The sequence below is a fragment of the Thermobia domestica genome, chromosome 5 (genome assembly GCF_964235325.1).
Source record: "Thermobia domestica chromosome 5, izTheDome1.hap1.1, whole genome shotgun sequence".
NCBI lineage: Eukaryota > Metazoa > Arthropoda > Insecta > Zygentoma > Lepismatidae > Thermobia > Thermobia domestica.
The window spans coordinates 216,530,484-216,554,807 of record NC_137458.1 but is presented as its reverse complement, the minus strand read 5'-3'; the positions used below and the strand labels follow the sequence as shown (position 1 = coordinate 216,554,807).

Here is a 24,324-nt window from a genome sequence, read left to right as displayed (position 1 = left end):
TCCGCCTTCAGGACCATATATTCGATCGTGTTCAATGTGGACTACCAATGTTTGCCCTCCACCCGCATATTGAAATTCCCCCCGAGGATAATTTTCTGAAGTCACCACTGTTTATAAATAGTTTTTCGTTACAAATCAGAGGATAATGGAGTAGTGAGTATACTTCTTCTTTTTTTTTTTAGCTATGGATTTAAGATTCGCAATTCATATAATGTTCCGTTCTAATCGAATTTGAAACAAAAGAAGTTTTCAATGAGTTACTCAAAGAAATATTTTCAGCCTCCGGATGAAAATAGGAAGACACTTAAAAAAGAAACAATTTGCTACCGGGTTTGAACACACAAACATGTGATTGATAGTGTATCGATCCAAACCACTCGACCGTTTTGTATGCCTTTGCATATCTTCTTTTGCCTCTTGTGAAAGCAGTTTACTGTTCCATACTCGCTTTTGTTTATTCCGATACGACTATGAGTTCTCAGTAAATATTTGGACGTTACAGCCCTTGCAATGTATAAAAGTGTTTTTAGAATAAATCACAATCGATATTATGTCCTAATAACATACGTAAAACAGGTTGAATTCGTGAAATGATTGAGGTTGGAGTGAGCGTAAATGTTTTCATAGTTAGGAGCCTGGATATGCAAACCCGCTTAACGTGGGGATTTAATTTTGTGAAATTTGGTACAGAAAGTTAAACAATGAGCTATGAAGGAAAACAAACACAGCAAGAGACGAGTTTTACAGAAGAAAATTCGAGGATATAAAAGAGTTAGCAAGAATTGGGAAATATGAGGAAATGTATGTACAAGGAGCTGAAATCTATGGAACCGGGGTGGAAACAAGAGGCTATTACGATGATAGTAGAAAATAAGAACGGGAAGGTAGTCCGCGAGTGGACAGAAGTCTTAGGAAGATATAAAGAATATGTTTAGGACTTGTATGAGAGTAGGCCTAGATGTTAAAGGTGAAAATGAAGTACGCGAGGATGATAAAGAGGTTAATATTCTTCGAGATGAGTTTGAAAAAAGTATATACTACTGTATGAAATTAGAAATGGAAAGTCAACCGGGACAGACAATATGCCAATCAAATTTATTAGGAAATGGGAAACAAGGGCAAGAAAGAATTGTTCCGATTCTGTAATGAAATATATGAAAAACGAAAGTGGTAAAAAAAACTCTTGAAGACAATCATGATACTATTGGCTAAGAAATCGCACCCACAGAGATGTGAGCACTATAGAACTATTAGTCTCATATCGTGTACAGCAAAAATTTCGCTTCTAATACTGAACAGCAGGTTCAATTGAAGAACAAAGGAAGAAGTTGAGAAGGAACAGTTTGAATTTATGAGAGGTAAGTACAGAAGAGATGCTATTGGCTTATTATTGGTAATCGGTGAAAGGTTTATAGGAAACGGAAAGAAGCGTATTATATTTATCGATCTTGAAAACGCTTTTGACTGCGTGAACTGGGAAGCGTTGTTGGAAGCTGTAAAAAAGAGTGAGTTGGAATGGGTAGATCAAAGATTCGTAAGAAACGTGTATATGGATCAACATGTAAATATTAGAATAATGGAAGGAATGATGAGGAGAGTGCAATTAGAAGATGAGTTCGACATGGATGTTGTTTGTCTCTACGATTAGTTAATATCTGTCTAGAAGAAAAAGTTAAAAAGACCTACATAATGAAGACGGCATTTCAGTAGAAGGTAGAATGCTTAGATGTATATGGTTTGAATATGATATGGAGCTTGTTGCGAAATCTTAAAAGAAAATCAATAAGATGTTAGAAAACTTGGGGAAGAGCTGTGCAGAATGTGGGATGGAAATAAATATCACAACATTAATTCCATGATAATTGGAACGAGGCATTCGGTTTTAAACATAAAAGTAGGAGGGCAGAAAATGGAAAAGGTGACTAGTTTTCGATATCTGGAAAGTATTATTTAGAAAACTTACAGGTATCTAATGTACCAAGGCCAGTATTTATAAATCTCCTTTAAATTCCTTCCTTAAGTGTTATCCAACCAGGGGATACCCAAAACAACATTAATTAAACTACAATATCACGCCTCTAGGTAGCACGTACCTCGGTGATTACAGAATTGAGATGTGAATGTAAGCTCTGGTGTGGAGGCTGGCCAATGTAACAATATTTTCTTTTTAATATTACACAATTAATAAACAGTTTTGAAATGCTATATTTTTTTGTTTAGTCGAGCAAAATATCACATGGTATGAGAATCAATTACTGTAAATTTCCTTAATATGCTATGTACGAACAACTATTTGCATTCACAATTTACGTTAAAACTTCCAAGTGTTAGGAGTAAAGAGTAAACAATTGAAATAGGTAAGCTGCCTTTGTGGATTATAAACTGCAATTCTTTGCATCAAGTTCGTGTCTGGCCCGCTAGAATGCACATCATCTTGTGTCCAAAGAAGCGTTGCAACCATATGACTTCTCAGGATATATTCTGAATTTTTAACTTACCTACTAATGTACTGATGGATTTTGAAATACTAATAATAATATCCTGATATTTACGCTATAGCAGCCATGGAGGATACGTTTCTGATTCAGAAATAATCCTTTAAGGACTAATAGATCTTTACAACAGACTCTACATTACATATAAAATCTTGATTTTGTATTGTTCATTTTAAGTAATACAAATAGATGCAGGGTTAAGTTCCACATCTTTTCTGTCACGCACAAATATTACTATTAACTTCTCTGTAAAGCATTCTTGAAACCCTGAGTTCTTACAGTGCAGGGGTTGAAAGAGTGGACTATCGAAATTTTTGTCCTCTTACCTCTAGCCCTTTTAGGATTTCCACTTTTTGACTAAAATTGTAGACTTTCACTCAAACAGCTACTGCTTCCTTACTGTTTATCGTAGGATCTTAGTTCATACCTCGTGTTTTTTTTTTTTTTTTTTTGAAAGGATAGAGCGTACTTTCCAACGGTACCACTCGCTTGTCCGTATTATACACCAGAAACGTGAAAATCAAGAAATTTTTCGAAAAAAAAATCGACATTTTTGCGCCCCTCTGGCCCGAGCCTGGGTTGACATAGGGATCAGATTTCTTTTTAAAAATACGTTGTTATGTACATAATGCGTGTGCAAAATTTCAATTTTGTATCTTGGAAACTAAGGTCGGGAGAAATTTTTGAAAGTTCGAAGGTGACCCATTTTTAAATATATATACATACATACACCCACCCACCCACACGTATATATATATATATATATATATATATATATATATATATATATATATATGTGTGTGTGTGTGTGTGTGTAGATATAGATATATAGTTCAAAAATTTACTGTGTCATTACTATTTGACCATGAGTCAAGGTTCAAACACAACTTTCTTCATTATAACGAATCCTTTCCAACGATACCACTCACATGTCCGTGTCATACACCTAAATTGGAAAAATCGGGGAAAACCGGAAATTTTTCTAAAAAATCACCCCCTCGGGCCCGGCTCCAGGTTCATGTAAGGATCTTAAAAAAAAAAAGAGAGAGAGAGAGAGTGAGAAATACCCAAAAGTGCACACAATCCATATGAAAAGTTTCAATCTGACATCTTGAAAACTAAAGGCGTGAAAAAATTTTGAAATTTGCCTTAAGAAAAAAAGGTCCGCCTCGACTTGGCGCCCCCAAATTGACCATCCGGTTCCAAAATGCATCTGGGGTGTTCTTTGGTCCATCCTTGACTTGACCAATAAAAAAACGGTTTCAATACCTGTTATAGAACCTAAATAAGCGGTCAAAGACGATACTACGCCATGGTAACAAAAGTTACCATAAATCCGAAAAGGGCTAGAGCAAGTTTATTTTAGTGCGAAGGTCTTCTCTACAGTCAATAAACCTCCCGACGCGTGATACAGTAAAACCTGTCTTCAACGGACCCTTTATTAAACGGAAAACTGTCTTAAACGGAAATATTTTACGGTCCCATGAATTTTGGAGAACAAAACGTGTAAATCTCCCTTCATTAAGCGGAAACTGTGTTACGCGGACAACGGAAAGAAAAATAAACATTTAACGGGAAATTCTGAGTTCCGGACTACAGCGTTTAAAAGATGTTTAGACATTCTGTGAGACATATACATTACACTGTCTGCGATAAAATGTTCGTTCTTATGTTAAATATTTTTGGACAGTGTTGACCTTCCCCAACCACTACTCATATTGACCCTCCATAAATTGTCCTTAATCCCCGCAACTTAATCAAGAATCATACGGAATGTCGGAAAGAAGAAAACGAGATAGAGGAAGAAGAGAAATACGATACCGAGTTCCAAAAAGAGTGTAGAATAAATACATATCAAGATTCTCTCAGAAGTTTAAAGGAACTGCAAAAATTTGCCTTACGAAAAAATGATTCTGATTCACTTAGTTTTATTTCTCAGGCTAAAGTGAATGCGGAAAGTCAAGCAGCCAAGCAGCAGTGTACACAGAAAACCCTGCTTGGCTATTAGAAAAATAAAGAAAACGTGTGCATAGCATATTTTGTTTTCATTTTAATTTGTGTGTGTGTGTGTATTTATTCGTAGAAGAAAGAAGTACTGTAATCGAACAATGTACGTACAGCAATATATTTTCCCAGTATGCCCCTTTATAAGCATGTATTTTTTTTAAAAGAAAGAAAAGGTCTATCTCCACTAAGCGGAAACCTGACTTTAACGGAAATTTTTGCAAGTCCCGCTCGATTCCGCTAAAGACAGGTTTCACTGTATAAGTATTTTCAAAATAAGACGTTTGGACATATTCACTGAAAAAAAAAAAATATTCCAGTGGAATCATTGAGGAAAGCAGGGGCAAAACTCCTCCCCCGACTTTGAGAAACACATACTTTTTAATAAATTGTATACTAATATACTAACAAAAAAAAAAAAAACAAAAAAAAAACGTGGAACTGTTATGTATATTTTTATAATTTTTGCCTTAGCTTGACATTTCCTTCCTTGAAGCGATAAAACTTTAGTTTTTAACGGTGTGATTTCCCTTACGTGCCTTCCCTGGAAACTTTAATGCTTACACATATGAAAGGATAAAATTCAGGATGATACACGAGGACACCCTTGAATATAGAATTAGCGGACTGCGGCCCAAAAAAGCCAGAAGAAAAATAATTGTGTTGACAGGCAACGTACCGTATTCACTATATAGCACTAAGTTAAACGAGTGCCATGTTGTTTTCTTAGAGCTGCGGATCCATAGTCTATTTTAATTTCATGTTTGAATGAGTAAGTAATAGTTAAGGAAAGAAAAGGAGAAGGAAAACATGAAGATCTATCCTTTAGTTATTTATATTAATGTATGATAACTTTTTATTTATTTTGTGTCATGTACACTTTCACTCACATTAAAGAGGAATTACTGGAACGTCTCCGAGTTCTGTAAGTACTGCGTTTCGTCAACTTTTGTGTGTCTTTCTAAGAAACTGCTATATTGTAATTATATTGTAATTTTCGAGATTTGTTACGGAATTGCGAACTGAAATAAGTTGAGGATTGCTGCATTACCTTCTGTAATCAATATAAAGTTCTTGTTATATATAGGGAAAAGATCATTTCGTCGATTGGAAGTTTAAAGTGTTTACGATGTAGTTGAGAGTTCAAGTTCAGATAATGATGGACATATGTGATTTTTCACAATTATTTGGATTGTAATATTTCTTGTAAGGTACGAGACATATAACGCTTAAAGGAACAAATGAAGCTATTATGCATATTTTTAACGAATTATATGTCTAACTATAATGTAAATGTGTTCTAGTTAGAGATAGAGATAAATGTGCAATTTTAAAATTCATTAATGCATGAAGTTGTAATTATTTGTAACAGTGCACTTCAGAGTTGGCGTGGGTCAATAAAAACTTGACCCACGACCTGCTGACCCACCACGACCCACCATGACCCACTCTGACCCACCACCCACCATGATCCACCGTGACCCACCACCCACCATAAACCACCGTGACCCACCACCCACGGTGACCTACTCTGACCCACCACCCACCATGAACCACTCTCACATCACTTTGACCTACTCTGACTCACCAAAATCCATCGTCATCAACTCTGAACACGATCCACGGCCTCTTCTGAACTGACTAAAGAGTTTACAGTTGCAATAAAACAAGACTGTGAAATTGTCACTAATCGGAGTTTGAATTTCTAGTCAATCGCTCAAGCACCACTCTGTTACAATAACGGTGGATCTAACCTTTACGATATAAAATGGTAAAGTGTTTGTCAGTAAGAAGATTGAAACAGTTTGAGGTGGGGGGAAATTAGTGTGTGCCTAAAATATACTTGTACTAAGAGAGTACTCTTGCAAGTGTTAATTTGTGAACGCATTCCACAAGAAACTTGTATTCGCAGGAAAATATCCCTGTACAATATGGAAAAGGTTATGGTTTTTCAGTTCACAGTATTTTTCTCACAAAAGACGAAAAATCAGTTGTTCATAGGGTATAAAGGTGCTCGGGTACTTTATGTGAGAGCATCTCCATAAAGTATGCACATAATTGTAATTTGTGTAATCACTAAAACACCACGTTAAATTTAAGTTACAAATATGCATAATTGCAATTATTATGAATATTTATTTAAAAGTAGTTTACCTAAAGCAAAGAAGAGAGTTACTATAAAGTAGGTACAAAGTTAATAACACAAATAAGCCATTAGTAATACAAGTATACATTTTCCGTAACTCGTAATTTTCCATCTTAAAACAAATCTGAAATCGTGAAACTTTTTCGTGGTAAATCATCCGCAGTGGAATGAATTCCATCCTTCAGCCAATAAATAACTAGCTCTTCTACTTTGAGCTTGTCTAGCGGTGGGCCATTAATATTGATGAACAACAAGTTAGACAATGTTTGAGCACTTAATCTTTTTCTAATATCAGTCATCTGTAAATTCATAAGGGGAAATCCCCTTTCGCACTCTGTCGTGGAAATTGATAATACTTCTACCCGATTTCTGCAACTTCTCATTGACAATCTACTTGTTAGTCTTAAATCTGATAACGATTTTTCTCGATCAGTTTTGAAATACTCAGCAACAAGTATCATCTCTCTATCACAATACATCTTTTCCATATCGACCATGTCAGTAGGCAATGCCGACCCATGTAGAACAGAAACTTCATCTACCACGCCTTTGATAGGGAATCTTGTGAATAAATTAACAATTAAAGCCTGATAAACTGATGATTTCTTATTTGTTTATAAACGTAATTTTTGTAATTACACATGAAGGTTTGATACCACTACCAAGTTCCCTCCCCCGTCTAGAAAGCGAAAGGAAACGAGGTTTCTGGAAAGTATTCAGAGGTGAATGGGAATTTCCCTCCTTCTTCAACTTCATTTACCACACTGCTGTTTGCCATGTGCCAAATTACGATGAATTTCAATTAAATTATCATAGTATAATTATTTCCTTGTTGAATTATCAATACCTTTCAGTGGGAAAAAGGATGAAATTTGAAAGTCCCAAATCAAGGTAAGTAGACCAACGTAAAGGGGGAAAAAGTGTAAAATTTTCCATATAATTATGCTTACAATCCAAACTTCAAATTTCCGTGTAATTAAATTTACAGTACAAATTTTATGCTTATTTTTCTCACAACTTTATGGGTTGATTGCCCTGTGCTGTGAGCGCTCCATATAATAAACATAGGCTTCAGCAATTATTATAGCAGAAACCAATGGATATATGAAGGCAAGGACTGTATTTTTTGTTTATGATTTTTTTTCTGAAATAACATCGATCGTTTTCGATCATTTTTACAAACCAACTCACTACCAATTTTCCATATATAGAAAGTGCCCCCTTCCCCACATAAAGAAGAATTTAAAAAAATGCTAGGACACATTCTGTTTATTTTCAATAAAGAGTTAATACACTGAATTTCAGCTCCGTAAGTTTAACGGCTTGCGAGATACTCATTTTTTTTTTCGCAAAAATTCGGATCCTCACTACCTCCTTAGGATATTATGCATTATAATAAAAGCAATATAACATCCCAATTTGGATTAAGGCCTAACTATATACCAAAAGTAATTTCATTTGACTTTGCAATTTGACCGTGATGATCAGCACACATAGTTACATTCAATTTTTTATAAATAATTTATATATTACAGTGATTCAAAAATGTATTTTTTCCAGTAGTTAGCTCTAAAATCCCACTGGTCTCGAAAGCCAAGTTGTAGTGTAAGTCCTATTGCTATTATTACCATTAAAAATATCAATATCCAAAAGTGCCCGAAGTTCTTTTTTCACTTGGTTAGATATACTCACCTCAGGTAAGTAGACAGAAACAAGTGGAAAAGAAAGGGAAATGAAGGTCTTGAAAGTAAAACGGAGACAAATTTACCAGGCTTCAGAAGATACTCTCTACAATGCAGTGAGCAGAGAGGGTCGGTAGATCATACTGAGTCGATGGGTCGCAGTGGGTCACGGTGGGTGGTGGGTCGCAGTGGGTCACAGTGGGTCATGGTGGGTGGTGGGTTATAGTGGGTCATGGTGGGTGGGGGTCGCAGTGGGTCACGGTGGGTGGTGGGTCACAGTGGTCACATGCTGTTGACCCACGACCCACTGACCTACTCAGAAAACTTGACCCACCGACCCACTCCATCTCTGGTGCACTTACACTAATATACGGATTAATTACTTGAATAGGTATTGAGAGACTATAATTGGGAAGAAGGGTAGTATATGATAATGAAATAAACGTGAACAATGATGAAATAATGAATGAAAATATTAATCAAGTATAGGAAACAAGAAAGACCCGAAAAATACAGAAGAATGTTGTCCATCAAGCTCACATAGCCTGGGTTCGAACCTGTGGCCTTGTACACAGGACATTATCCCTCTATTATCGAGCCACCTTCCTTTAGTGAGTGTTTTTTAATTGGCTAAAGCAGATCTACAGCCCACTAATTAACAGTGTTAGTAAACAACTATTATCGCAACATAGATTTCACAGGTATTAGGAGAAACTATTTATTACAAATGCTGTTCAAATGATTGCAATTAAAATGAGTTATTTGCTTTTAATATTTTGCTTACCTCTTTGGAATCCACTGAAGTTTTGATGAAGTCCGAGTGCTCTGTATTCCAAATCGCATTCAGGATTTCCTCTAATTTCACTACTGCTAAGTGGCTCAGTCCACGTCGCCTTCTCGTGCTGTACCATACAGTCCAGGAGCCTTTGTTCTTAAGATCCGCTTTGCGATGAGAACTATTCTGAACATCAGAGGATGAAGGCGATTGTGGTCGACTGTCTGGTGCAGCACCATTTTCATTAGGAGACCGTTCATGTAATTTTCTTTTCCTGGAAGAAGAAGAGCTTCTTACCATACCTTTATCTGAGCGGGGTTTACGAGGTTTGTCATTGTTAGTACTTGTAATGTCTTCTGTGGATGACATTTCTGATCGTTGTGGCGTTTGATCTTCAAACGATGGTTTTGAAATGTTTGGTTTATTTTCCCTCGTTGATTTTTTAGATTTTCCTCCTCCACTAACAACCGGTTTAATATGACTTGATGAGCTATCTGGGGACTCCTGATCTGGCACTTGTGGACTAACTCCAAGATCTTGTTCATTTTCCGCAGCAGGTGTTTTATTTGATTCAACTGCTGCACTAGATTTAGCTTCGTTCTTCTGTTTTGCTGCTTTATTTAGTGTGTGAATCAACCAGTGATCCGTTTTAATTGATCTTGTATGTTTTTCACGTGTTGAACGTTTGTGATTTGTGGATATTTCACTTCCACTCTCATTCTTTTCATCTAAGTCATGTTTGTCTTTATCTCTTTCCCCAGGTTTACCTGGTATATTTTCACCATTTAAATCAAGATCTCCTGAATTCATAGTAATACGACGGACAAATGGCACAGACTTCGAGCGTGCAGTCTTCCATGCAGTGTCCGAATCAACGAGGCGCTGTCTAGATTCATCATTTTCTCTCTGTTCTAAATGTTGTAAAGCATATATTTTGGGACCACTTGATTCCAGAGAACCTCCATTTTTTGTTCGTAGGTCCCGTTTCAGGATCTGTGGATTCTCTTCATTAGCTTGAATTATTGCCTGGAGGTTTGCTGTGGAAGGTATGGTAGCAATGATGTTTGTATTTAAATGAAGTGAACTGACATGGCGCTTTGGTACTTCATAACTACCTGGCTTCATGTATACTGTTTCTTGCTGATCCTCTACACTGTCTGAATCATCTGCACGACTTGGGCAATACGAATAACTATTAACATCACTATTGAAGTAGGATGTATGCCCATATGTGTGATGCTGATTGCCGTTTGTCTTTGAGTAGTAAGTTCGTTTGTTCCACGTTTTACTATCCCTTACTTTTCCTTGATTGCGGCTTTCTTGATAACTGTGTCGTCGGCTGGACGATGGTTTGACAGTATCCTGTCTGGAACTTTCTGATGATTGTTTCCACAGAACTACTGGCTCTGGATATTCCAATCTGGTACAAGCGTTTGTTTCACCGGAATAACGCATTGGACCTTGTGCCTGAATATCGCGATTTGGAAAACGACTTTCTGGATTTTCTGACGTGTTGTACTGCATAGAGAAACTTTGAATACTTGCTGAACCTACAGAGGATATGTGACTATCAACTGACTTTCGTATTCCTAAATGTTCCATTAAAGCAGCACTTTTGTCATCATTTCTATTAGTGTTAATAGGCCTAATTTCATTTTGCTCAGAAATCAGCTGTCCAGTTCCTTGATTTCTAGGCAGTCCATATTCAGGTTGAAATTCACTTCTTTCACCTATGCTTTCTAGAGAAACTTTAGATGACGAATATTGATGCTGACGTCTATTGGATTGTCTTCCATCACTAGTTCTTTGAGTTGTAGTATGACCACCGGAATATCCGCTTGAGTATTTGCTAATATAGCTAGGAGAACTTCTAGGTCGTTGACTTTGACTTCCTTCATACATATTTGGGTTTCTGTGTCTTTGTGACCGAACACTTGTCGCACTATATACATTAGACACGAACTTCTGATCCTCCATGTGCGGTTTATATGAATGATAATTTGAAGACGTGTTTGGTTGTTGCATTGTAAACTTTTGACGATTATTGTCTTTTTGATAACTACGTGGTCTTCGTTGATTAGATGTTTGAGATCTTACGTACAGAAAATCTTGGCCGTCTGTAAATCTACGCTGGTTCCAGTGAATATATGAAGTATTGTTGTTTACAGTAACTGGATCAATTATGGTCGTTTTCTTAATTCCTGAGGCAGAATCAGATACATCATAAGGAGTTGTGGGGTTTGCATAAATATCTCTTTTATACCTACTACTATCATTGCTTGAATTCTGAGGTGATATTTTATACTTACATTGATTTGTATCTCTGGTATCACTGCTGTGATAAGACTCTGGACAAATATTCAATTTTGAATTAACACTTGATGGCTCTTTGTCATAATCTCTTAATTTGTTGTGGCTGAATGAATAAGGAACACTTTCGTAAGCATATGACGGAACAACAATTCTATGATCACCATCATTATCATCACCTTGATCACTATAAACTGTACTTCTGTCATCACTTATTCTATCATCTAATAGTCTGCAAGCATCCAAAGCTACTTTTATCATATTTCCGGATTCGTGTTCCCAGTGACGACCGGCTTGCACAAGCGGAGGAAAACCAGTTTCTTTCATATTTCTAAATATATCTAAACAAATGTCCAATGATATCCAAGCCTGAGCAACAGAGAAAAAGAAAGTTGCAAGCTCCCGTATGACAAATTCTTTCGGGGAACTAACCTCGAATAAGGAATGCAAAGCATTAGGCTTTGAGAATCTTTGCATTATTTTTCCGCATAATATCATTATTTCATCAGTTCCTCCAATTGCATGTTTGGACAAGATCTCTTGAAATTCCATTCCGCAGTTTTTAATAAGATGAGCAAATGAAGTAATGTTTCTTTCTCTTTCTTCTTCAGAAGCATCTCCTGATAGACCAATGTAAGTTGAATTTTGATATCCTTGTTCAGCTGAAAAGTGTTTTTCTTTCTCACTCATGTTCTCCTCCATGTTTACTTGCGTGGAAATAGTTTTTGCATTTCTTTTCGCATCATTTTTCGTTTGATTAATATAAGAATTTGTACTTTCTCCGGTTATCGGATCAACATCATAGTCCTCATCTGAATAGCTGTCGTGTTTATTATTTTCTTCAAGTCTTTCTTTTCGCCTTTCGTCAGAACTTGAACTCGAATGTGAGAACTTGAGAGGTGGTATCATATTCCCATTTTCCACCACTATATTATCATTACCATTATTTGTAACAATCTTAGGTGAAGGAGTAGATAATATTGAATTAGTAGACATAATGTCTTCAGGAGAAGCAGGAATGAATGACGAAGTTTCACTCCTTCTTGTCGCTTCGCTAGAATTATTTTGTCGGTCTTGTTGAAGACACGAATCTAAACGATCTTTCTTTAATTGAGATTTGTCAACACATACACTTTTTGTTCTTTCACTAACGGAACACTGCTTTCCTTCGCCTTCCCTCTTCTCATTTTGTGACCTAACAGCATTCTGACTTTTCTCTTGTTTCATTCCTTCTCGTATGTTTCTGTGACTTGAACTATTTCCAGTGTTTATTTCTTTATTATTTTGTGTATTAACTTCTGGCGATATCCACTCTTCTTTTAATGGTGTGGAACTACATATATTTGATACCATTTTCTCTCCTTCTACAGTAAAATCAAAACTGGTTTGCGATCCTGAGTTTGAGTTATCGTTGAGTTTCACATCAGCTTGTGACCCATCAATACAATGAGACACTTCAGTGACGCAATCATAATGAGTCCGTGATGATTTTGTACAACTTTCTGAAGATTTAATTGTTGCATATTTCTTTGTAATGTTTCCTGCAGCTAGTCCCATAACGAGATGAACATTTCCTAAAGGTTGTTCTGCAAGCCATTCAGACTGAATAGGAGACAAGAGCTGGAAAGTAGATGTACAAGACTTCCTAGTTTTAGACTCTGAAGATACTACATGTCGTTCACTGGTATTTCCTTTTCTGCCACTTCCACAAGATTGACCATGGTAGCTAGGTGATTTAGGGTAACCTTCATTCGAACGGGAAGTTGAAAATGTAGGTGGTCTTAACGGTGAACGAATAATCTGATGAGTAAGCCCATGGTTTACTTTATTGGAATCTGATGTATTAACATACTGCGACGTTGCACTTTCAGAATTGCTTCCACAATTTAATTGATGCACTGTTGAGTTCAAGATATCACTACTTTGAGCAGCTACCGTTTGTAGAAGAGCTTGAACAACTTCATTTCCTTCTGTAAGACCACTTGACCCATCTTGATGGCTTTCATTGTCTTCTTTCTCTTCTGCAGAAGCCATTACAGAATGATGACTTATTGTATGAAGCGTATTAATGCTAGGAACTGCTGTATCAAGTGCATCAGGTGCGGGACTTTGACTAGTTCTAGGATCTCTTTCAGGAGCTAGCATCACTATTTGTTGTGGCTGTTGAAATCTTTGCTGTCTCAGTAATTGTGAATGTTGAGATTGTGACATTTGCTGTTGTGGATATCTAATGCTATACTGATGTTGGTTATGATATTGATGGGGAGTTTGCGGAGGTTTAACACCCTGAAGACTTGTCAAAATGGGATATGTTTGCTGTTGCTGAGGCGTTCCCGGTGGAGCCGATACAACACAAGGCATACTTGCAGATGCAGCATTTTCAAACATGCAATACGTTACCTGTCCATTCGAAGAATCCAAACAAGGATTCAAAACAACAGGAAATAGAGACTGCGGTGATCGACTCATAAAAGTCATATTATTTTGTGGCACAGACTTAAAGCTGGTTTGTTCTTGACGAAATGAATTTTGGGGAACTGATTGAGTTAATACAAGTGTCGGAGGCGATGATGCTATTATGGGACCAGGAGTGGGCCCAGCAATTACTTGAGCTGTACAATTTGGATCTATCACAACAACGTTAGCACTCAAGGATGTACCAGTTGTTGAACCAATAGCAGCAAGAGAAGCTTGACTCTGATGGAAAGATTTATCTGTGGGATTTAGTTTTGTACGAGATTGCCATTTAGGTGTGTTTCTTCCTGTAATAAGAAAACAGTTTGGTGTTAATACAAATTATATGGCGAATCTTAAGCCAACAAAGTTAAGACAGAAAATATAAATATATTCTGAAGACAGAAAGTGTATATGCTCTGAACTAAGATTAGACACATTTACCTAACACTTTACGCACCATGTGCATATATTTTATGTATACTTGGACCGTGTGCATTAGAGTGGGGCGAGAAAAGGGAATTTCAAATATCGAATTCTAATAATGTAAAAAAGTTGTGTGTTCGGATACTAATGAAGGGAAAAAGTGAAAAAATTCTATCTTTTATCTTCAGTTTACGCAAAGGGCCCGAAGTTTGAAAAATACGACCGAGATTGCCAATTATTGCTTTAAAGATCAAATGTTAAAGTTTAAGTTTTTCGATTTCTAATAGCACGAAATTACTTCATTTTAGATGCTTGATTGGATATATATTACAACGATATGTTTAGAGTTCCCGCATATAGCCTAAAGTTAGTGAATTTCGGAGAAAATTTGATTTTTTAGTAGTATTACAAACATACATACTTCTGTATTTAAAGTATATGCAAGACCATTTTTTTACGCCTTTGTTCCAGAGGGGGGGTCATATATTCAAATTGGAGGTCTTCTCCCATTTCGCAAGATTATTCTTGTTAAAATGACTCAAATTCTACCACGTGGAGGCGCCTAGAAAGCAAGCTCATACGCATCTATCCAATGCATGTTAAATTACATTTTTGTACTACCATTATCAGTCAAGGGCGCATCTTGAAATCTCATTCCGATCGAACTGCAGCATATTAATCTAATTACGGGTGGATTGATTTAAATCAGTCTGATTTAAATCAAGATTTAAATCACTTGATTTTTTAAATAAAAATCGTTAATTTAAATCAAATTCCGAAATAAATTAATTTAAAGTGTAAATAAGTAATATCCCGTTTCTGTTCTGTTATTTCGATTATGGAAGTTAATAATCATAATACAATGAGACTCAAATGTACAGTATAGTATGAAAACAAGTGTCATGCAGAGGATGATTAGGGAAAATCCCGTTTTGAATAGGTAACGGAGCAATCCTGATTTCTTCTTTTCGTAACATTGGGTTTGGGTTTTAAAATCGTTAACTATTCCAACGGGGAAATCACCATCGACATTTAAGACGAGAATTCTTTTTTGTGCGTGTCTGTTTGTTTCTAGATAATAGGGCGTATTTAGAGGGATCATATCCCCTCTCCATTTTTTTTGTTAATTTTATAACTTTAGGCGAAATTTATGTATTTCATGCCGCAAGCTAATTCTGAGTTTTTTAAAATAGGCTCCTGCCAAATATAAGTAACTTTTGTGAAAAAAGTGTCATTTTGATAAACGTTGCTGTATTTTTTCCTTAGTACTTAACCTTTTAAATTATATCATCTATTTTAGGTGATAGGGTAGAATCTTCATTATTCGATTAAAAAGTACCAACATAGCTTTTTACTTCGTTTTCTTCAAGACTAGAGGCATTTTCAGTCTTGATATGCTTTCACGTCTTTCTGCGTTGAGACATAGTGTGTGATGACCTCATAAATTTAAAAAGATATTTTTTGTTATGCGTATTGTTATTATTATTTTTTGGCGGGTTACATTTTGCATTCAGAAGACTAAAATTTTACACACTCGTTCAGTGCACCCCTTAATAATTTTCAGATGTTTTCAGATCTCTGCGTGGAAACAGCGAGGTCCAGAGGGGCAAAATTGTTTTTAAAAAAGGATATTTTTAACAAAAGTAACTTTTTTCGTGATATTCCCGCCTCAGATGGAGACATATGAATGGTACCGTTTGAAAGGCTGTTCTTTCTGAAGAATATGATATACGTACTATGCTCTTAGGATAAATAGGGATGCCTCGGGAAACTGTTACCTGAGATCCTGTTTCATACGGGAATCTGGGGTATTTGGGGAATATTATTTTTCGCGGGCTTACTTTTGTACCCACAAGATTGAAATTTTGCACATTTACTCAGTGCGCCCCTCAGTATTTTGCAGATTTGTTTCAAATCTCTGCCTTAAAACAGGGCGAGTGTCCACAGAGGTAAAAATTAAAAAAAAAAAAGGTATTTTTAACAGAAAATTTCTTTTTTCGTGATTTGCCCGCCCCAGATACATGATGGAGACATTTGAAGGGTACCGTTGAAAATTTGTTTTATTCTGAAGAGAATAATGTACAAATCATGATCCTAGGATAAATAGGGATGTCTGAGGAAATTTTTATATTACATCCGGGTCATCTGGGGCATTGTGGGAATGTTCTTAGCTCATTGTTAAATAGTTTCCTCACCCTTACTACTCAAGATAGAAGGTTGAAATTGTGTACACACATTTAGTACACTCCTTAGTATTGCCCAGTTGATTTTGAGATCTGTGCGTGAACACAGGGGAATCCAGAGGGAATCAAATTTTTTTTTTAAAGAAAAGTAAAAAAAAAAAATGACAATTTCTCTCAAAATTTCCCGCACAGGGACATGATAGAGAAATGTGAATGTTACCGTTTCAGAAGTTGTTCTATTCTAAAGAGAGTGATGTATGTACCATGATCCTAGAATAAATAGGGATGATGCTATAGCTGCTTGACTGAAAGTCTATAATTTACCTTTAAAAAGTGCCATAACTTAAAAGGGTTAAGATACATTGTTTGGGATTGATATAGGTTAATGGTTTGCGATAATTCAAATTTTAACCCCAATACTTCACTTAAATGGCATAATTAGCATTTATTACTAATTCCTAATGCTTTTTCTTCAGTTCGCGACTTGTATTATACGAGGAGAAAAATTTGATTTAAATCAAAAAAATCAACAAAAATGACAAGCTGCAAGCTAACGATTTCATATCAAATTTGAATATATAAAATCCCTCTCTAGAACAAATTAGTGAAAAATGGCCTTAATTATCTATCTATTTAACACAACAGTGCGTCTCTTTATAATAATGAACAAAAACGAAATTTTCATTAGAATCCACTAATTTTAGGACGTATACAGGAACTTGAAACGTAACGCAGTAATTTTAGAAATATTTTTACAACTAATAACCTGTTAAAATAAAGTAACATCATATTAATAGAAATCGAAAACCTTTTAAAATTTCAGCGTTAAAGCAATAATTGATAATTTTGGTCATATTTTTAAAACTTTAATCCCCTAATAAGTATCCGAACACACAACTTCTCCGCACTATTAGAATTCGTTTTTCATCAATTCACTTTTTCCGACCACCCTAATGTGCATAGCTATATGTGATGTACTCTTCATGTTTTATTCAACAGGCCAGTGAACGCTGCTGCCCCCGGAGTAAAACATCTGATTTTGGGGCTTGAAACTTAAAAGTGTTAAAATATTTCCTGATTATGATGTTCAGCTTGTTCCAATAATAATAATAATAATAATAATAATAATAATAATAATAATAATAATAATAATAATAATAATAATAATAATAATAATAATAATAATAATTGTAGGTCTCTCATAAAACTTACATTCTTAGAAAACAAACACGAAAAGATAATGTCCCTTTATTTGATTAATCAAACAAAGAAATGGAAATTAGAGCCATACCGATTATGAAAATTCTGGGTTGCCTAATTGGAACCTGAGAACAGGCTACTGCTTACAAAACTATTTTGCAGGGCTAAAGAGGAAAGTGGATGAATATCGCGCAGGAGGGTAAAATCGCGCATCAAAGTTTTTCTATGATATCGCAGAGCATAATATTTGTAATGGCGAGTGACAGGTAGCGAACAAGGAGTGAAACAATACAACATGTAACAGTTGGCTGTGCGTGCCATAATAACTGCGCAGTTCATGTTGAAAGACAAAGTAGGAAGGTGCTTATAATTTGAGCAGAGACATTAAAACGTTATGTGTTGGATGTTTTGAAGAAGAACGAAATTATGTTGCTAAGGTAAGTAGAATATTATGTTCCTTTATAATATAAAACAACTACACGACAATATTAGCATGTTCTATTTTCAATTATTTTTTTTCTGTGTGAAGGTGCATATGGGGTAATGGCGCGCAATGTATTCTATTAGTGCGCGGTTTCCCCCTCATTGCTTTTTAGGGGACAAAATATACTCAAAATATTCTTCCTCTCTTATTTTCGCAGATGCCGAGAAAGTACTTAAAGAAAACCAAACGCAAAAGCTAGACAGAATAAACATTGTGCAAGTAGACTTGACAATAGTTTGTGTTAATGTTTGCAGTAGACCCTATTTCAAGTTTTACTTCAAATATTTCATTTCAAGTATAGTACTTCAAGTTTATTGTCTCTGTTTTCAATATTTCAAGTTTATAGTACGTAGTAGATTATTAAATACATAAACATATATTTGGTTTCTATGTTACATTGGATCATTTAATACTAGAAAATTATCTGCGCGCTATTACCCTACGCGGGTGGTGAATACCGCGCGTTTGCCTCACTCACTTTCTCGCTTGTTTTTTCATGACGTAATGCAGTTGACATAATAGCTCATACATACGTTCAAAGTTAAAGGACGTGATTATAACCTGAGTTCTTAGTCATTTTCATCCCAAAATGTCTGGGTAATTCGCGATTAAACCTTAAGTGCGCGATTAAACTTTCCTCTAAGGTTAAACCTGTCGAAACATTTATACGTCAAACTCAAAATAATGCTCCTAAGTGACACATTCTATTTTTTATCAATGTACTATTTATTTTATAGTACGTCGTGTAAACATGAGGCAAGCAATAGTAACGCTTTCAAGTTTTAAACCCTCCAACAATGTCGTAAGAGTAGCTCGCTCTAACCTTATCTTTAGGACATGAGAATGGGCGGAGACGACTACTTCGTCATCGCTCCCAGCAAAAGAAACTATTTAGAGCAAACTTTCGGCAGACGATAGCGACAGTAAGGCACAGCGTTTAGAAGAGAAACTGTAATTTCGCACTATTTTCACCGTAGATTAGCTTCCGGAGTGAGCTTTACGCCAAGTCACACTATAGTGCCTATTTGCCGAAGTACGAACGATCTTGAGTGGAAAGAAATCAGAACGACATACCTTGCAACCATAGGCGGAGCTAGGAATTATCTGCTGGGGGAGCAGTGGGGGCAGATCTTTTGGTCCGTCTCGGAGGTCTGATAGTAGCCATCTTATAAGTGGCATTTTAATTTTTTGTCAAAAAGTTGGAGGGCAATGCCCCCATGCCCTCCATAACTCTGTCCATGCGTGCAACACTGAATAACGAAGTGATATTGTATGTTTTCCATTTACATGTAGATTTGAAATATGTAATAATAATCTAACGTAGTGTCATTTGAAAAATATAACTTTACGTTGGGTTGGCAACACTATTAACCGCACAGTATTACAAAGTATGAAAAAACAATGTCTCTCTTGCCGATATTTGCTTGATAAAATTCAGATTTTTTTTTGTTTATTAGTTTAAAAGTTACAAAGGCGTTCAAGATAAATATTCCATATTCTTGAAGCTTTTAAAATGCCTTCTTAGTTTTCTTACAAATGTCGGGATGTCAAAGAAGAAAGAATCTAAAAGCACAAACGAAGTCCATTACATTATAATAGCCTTACTATTTCAACTTTAAGTATACATATGTGTACTCTTCATGGGTCAATTAAAAATGCAATATAGTGCAATTAAAATGTAAAATAAGTGAGTAAATATATTATTAAAATGTTCATACTAATTGAATAAACGAGAATTTACAAGAGAGATTCCTACAGAATATTTACAGATGTTTGCACATGATATATCCGAAAAAAAGAAAAGAAAGGATTCAGAAAATAAAACAGCTCTAAACTCAGTGAGCAGCACATTTAAGTTCTTTAAATCACTGAAATGGTTAGGTAATCACCAAAATCAAAACACTCGAAGTCTGAAAATATTACGTTGTTAACATAATATTCAATTTGAAAGTTGGTTTCAAATTTTTGGACCTTGACCGCGGTGACTCAGTCGTAGAGCGTTCACCTCCAGTGCTAGGGGTCGCGGCTTCGATCTCAGCCCTCGCCAAGTGAACTTTGTGGTGGACAAACACCGTGTGCGTGGGTTTCCTCAGGGTCCTCCCGTTTCCTCCCACTTTCTTCATTCCACCATTTCATTCATTTCTCATCATCATCGTCTCCTTTAGCCTAGCCGGCATAACCGTGGGACATAAAACTAAAAAAAATAGACCAATACGTTTCTCCACTTGACTCTTCAAATATTATTGTTGGCAGTAGGGATAGCCAATTCCCGAATCTTTATTTTTCGGAATTTGAAAAGTAAAATCAGAAAAACTCCGGAATTTTCTAAATTCCAGATTTTCCCGAATTCCGGAATTTTTCTAAAATCCAGGAAGTTAAATTCCCGGAATCCGGATCCCGGAAAATTTTGGCTATCCCTAGTTTGCACCATACAGAGCAGAGGAAGTTAAACAGAGGACGAGCAGAGGAAGAGAGTTTATATTCTGTCTGATGTACAATGCAGCAAGTTTAAAGTTTAGCGATAGAAATATAAATGAAATCTGAGTTTTACATCCTACGGTTATGCCGTTAGGCTAAAGGAGACGGTGATTATGAGAAATGAATGAAATGGTGGAATGAAGAAGGTGGGAGGAAACGGGAGAACCCCGAGAAAACCCACGAGCATGGTGTTTGTCCACCACAAAGTCCACACGGCGTGAGCTGGGATCGAACCAGGCACCCCAAGCACCGGAGATGAACGCTCTACCACTGAGCCACCGCGCCCCCTAGCGATATAAATAGTTTGAATAACCCCGAAAATTTTAGTTTGAGCTGAATAGTTAATAGAATAATGGAGGAAATGTTTATCATTAGTCACATTTAATTATTTTGATTACTATTGAGCGATAATTTTAAGATTTTTGAGCATACTTATATACGTATATACTATAATATAAATCCAAGCATATGCACATAAATATTTATATACTGGTAGTATGTAGAACGTGAAGTAATATTCCTATAACAGCGATAATTTTTTCGTTTGGATTGAAACAGGTTTTTCAAAATAGTATACGATGATCTTGAAAGTAATCGATTGTAAATGAATGGGCTCAGCATCGTACACATCCATGTACCCCTATGCGCAAAGAAAAATTGCGCGTATACTGTAACTCACGATTTTTCGCATTTATTCCATTTTCCTTACATTTATGAGTAAAAGTCAGTTATTAGTATGTGGAGATAATAGAAAGCTATCCATCTAAGGAGATATTTCCAGAAATATAATAAAATAATAAAAATATAAGCAAAAACCAAATTATGCTCTGTTTTGCGTATGCTGGTAATCATGCTTTTAAGGGATATTCAGTAGCAGAGCATGATGCGATGGGAAATTGACAATAGGCAGTGAACGAGATTTCGGAAGGAACTGGAAAGTGGAATAAAATATTGAATATATTGGTATAAACCTAACGTCTAGATTGTCTGCCAAATATAAATTAGCTTCTGTAAGCAAGATGTCGTACGAAAATATAGAACCAAACATAAAATCTCTTAAGGTTCAACGCGATACGCACCATGGTTATGAGCATTATTAGTTAAGAAAAAGAGAACAAACAGAAATTAGTCTGCGTGATTGGGTGGGTAGAGTGGCGGACTAGTAGTTCTTATACTATTTTGACACCAGATCGAATCCCATGCCATCCCATCCCCTCTTTTTTTTACAAAACATTATAGGAAGTGTATAATTTTGATGTTAATAAGAACGGAAACAATATAATAAGGAAATAACTTATTGATATTATCCTTTAATCGACGTATTTATTCAGAACTTTAATACTATTTATAACAGCGATTGTTTTCAGTTTATGGTATTGTATGTTCACTTCTCCCCTGTCCGTTCTTGAACAGCCGACCAACTCACTTCGGATTTGTGTGTTAGGAATAGGAAAAAGAACATACGCGACCTTCACAGTCTTTCCAGTGTTACCGCTTGTTAGCACCAAACATGATGTTATCGAATAGCTTGTCATGAAAAAAGGAAGAAAGAAAAAAGATTATGTCAAATTATCATTTGTATGTGTGTGTGTGTGTGCTTGTGTTGTTTTTTTCTTTTTAGGGTATTGACTTTCTCTTTTTTTCATATCCACAAGTGCGAGAAATGCAATCATAAGTCTGCGTAAGGAATAAAGAATGCTTTCGTTAAACAAAACTAAATTATACAGATCTGTGAATGCGGAACACGAATTTTTCCAAGCCAATTTCTATATTATACAGTAGCATGAAAAACTGATATTAAAACGATATAACAAACAAGCATAAGCTTTTTTACTATACATTGAGATTTACTTCACGATAACGCATTAAACGTAACTCATTAATTTTTGGGGATTAAAATTATCACCTTACTTGTCGGTGTCACGTTCGAGCGACGAAAGAAGAAATTGTAGTGATAGTGATAAAATCGATTTCGAGATTTCAATAAATTCAAGTTTCACGCCGCCACATATCGAAAAATTGATTTTTGGATGTCTGTCTATCTATTCGTCTGTAGGTTCGTCACGCTTTTACATGCACTCAAATAGAGGCCATACTGTTCAACGTATCTGGACCGAATTCTACACATATATTTTTTATAACACTTTATCGTTTCAAATCCTATATCCTCCGATACCTAAAAATAAGGGTAGTTTACTGAAGGATGAACATTTAAAATAATTAAATTGTCTCAAAAACAGCTGTAAAGATTTTGCTTATGTTTTACAAATATGTATATTTTATTAATAACCCTTCACCGTAGTATGAATCATTGCTCTGAAAAAAATACATAAGATGTAATTTACTGTATGGGATGCGTTTTTTCGAACAATTTTCTCAATCACATATAAATAAATGTATCATTATCGTCATGTAAACATTCAGAAGGAATAGCACTCTTAAAGTGAGCTTATCTCCGACGATTTTTCCATTAACGCCTGACGCAATTTTGTTCATATTTACATAAATAACCCAACGATATGGTATAATTCCATCATCCTGAAAATCTAGAAGTAGTATATTACATTTCGGAGGAAGTTTTGCCCTAAGATTTTGTTGAGAACGACTCGGGCAATTTTGTTTGTGTTTCATAAATAGCATAACTAGTTTGTCCTGAAAAGATCCACAAGAGAGAGTTTACTCTTGGCTTTTGACTTCTGACTTTTTGACGGTTTTCTCAGAGAGTACTCAGACGCTTTTGCTCATAGTTCACATACAATTATTTCCTTAATAATTCTAATATATGGCATAAGCTATTTCTAACGGAAATATTACCGATGGTTACTTTACATTTGGACCTAAGTTGCTTCGAACAAAGTTTTCCAAATCACATTACTTTATTCGCATTTCCCAAATAAATGTTTGAGTAATAGCTGCAGTCTAACACGAGTCAATTTGGGAAATTCGAGCGAGAAAAGTCAGTGCGTTTCATAGGTACCCTTTTTTAAATATATATTTTTTAAATGTTACACCTAATGACAATTTACCTAACAAAATCGAAACTTCTTTTTAAATGTGCCTTGTTGTAGCCAAATGGTTCAAATGCATTGGTTCTGGATTTGATTCCCGGTGAGAGCTAGTGTATTTTTATACAACGTTAAGGTATAGGTGATACGTCGGTGGAAAGAAAAAAGTGCTTAAACAAGCCTAACCAAGCAAATCAATAATACAAAGAAATAATACAATATTGCGCAATTATCGAAGAAACGTTGTTATTAGATATTTGCAAGTGAAATGTCCAACCGATGACTGTCAACTCCAAAAGTAAAAAAGTGAAACATACAATACCAGGTTAATCAGTGGTCTCTAGGTAAAACTATCCTACTAGGAAGTGATTGAGATACCAAAGAATGTTGCAATCGCTGGGAGACATGTTGGGAGAATACAGTGGGTAAGAGTGTTTAATACTGCAAATCATGGATAGTCTGCACATTCGTTGAGTATTGAAGTGCGTAGGCCTATATCGGTTTGCATTGAAATGAACATTAGAACACAATATCTGTTAAACATTACGGGGGGCTTGCGAACAGGTTTACAGTGCATTTCACGGGATTCGATATTGTAACGATCCTAGTGAACTCTTGAGCCTTCCTCACTGTACGCTATAAGTTAAATTCATGCTTAATTAAAACTTTGTTTAAATTTAAA

The 24,324-nt window shown here is 35.6% G+C and overlaps 1 protein-coding gene across 1 annotated transcript in view; it reads right to left on the bottom strand.

Annotated features, from left to right (window-relative positions):
• The window catches only part of LOC145685388 (uncharacterized), a 105,704-nt gene that overhangs the window by 69,993 nt on the left and 11,387 nt on the right, over positions 1-24,324 (bottom strand). The window contains exon 3 of the mRNA XM_081757781.1: positions 9,112-14,174. Coding sequence (XP_081613907.1) covers positions 9,112-14,174 — 5,063 coding nt within the window. The remainder of the gene's footprint in view (positions 1-9,111; positions 14,175-24,324) is intronic.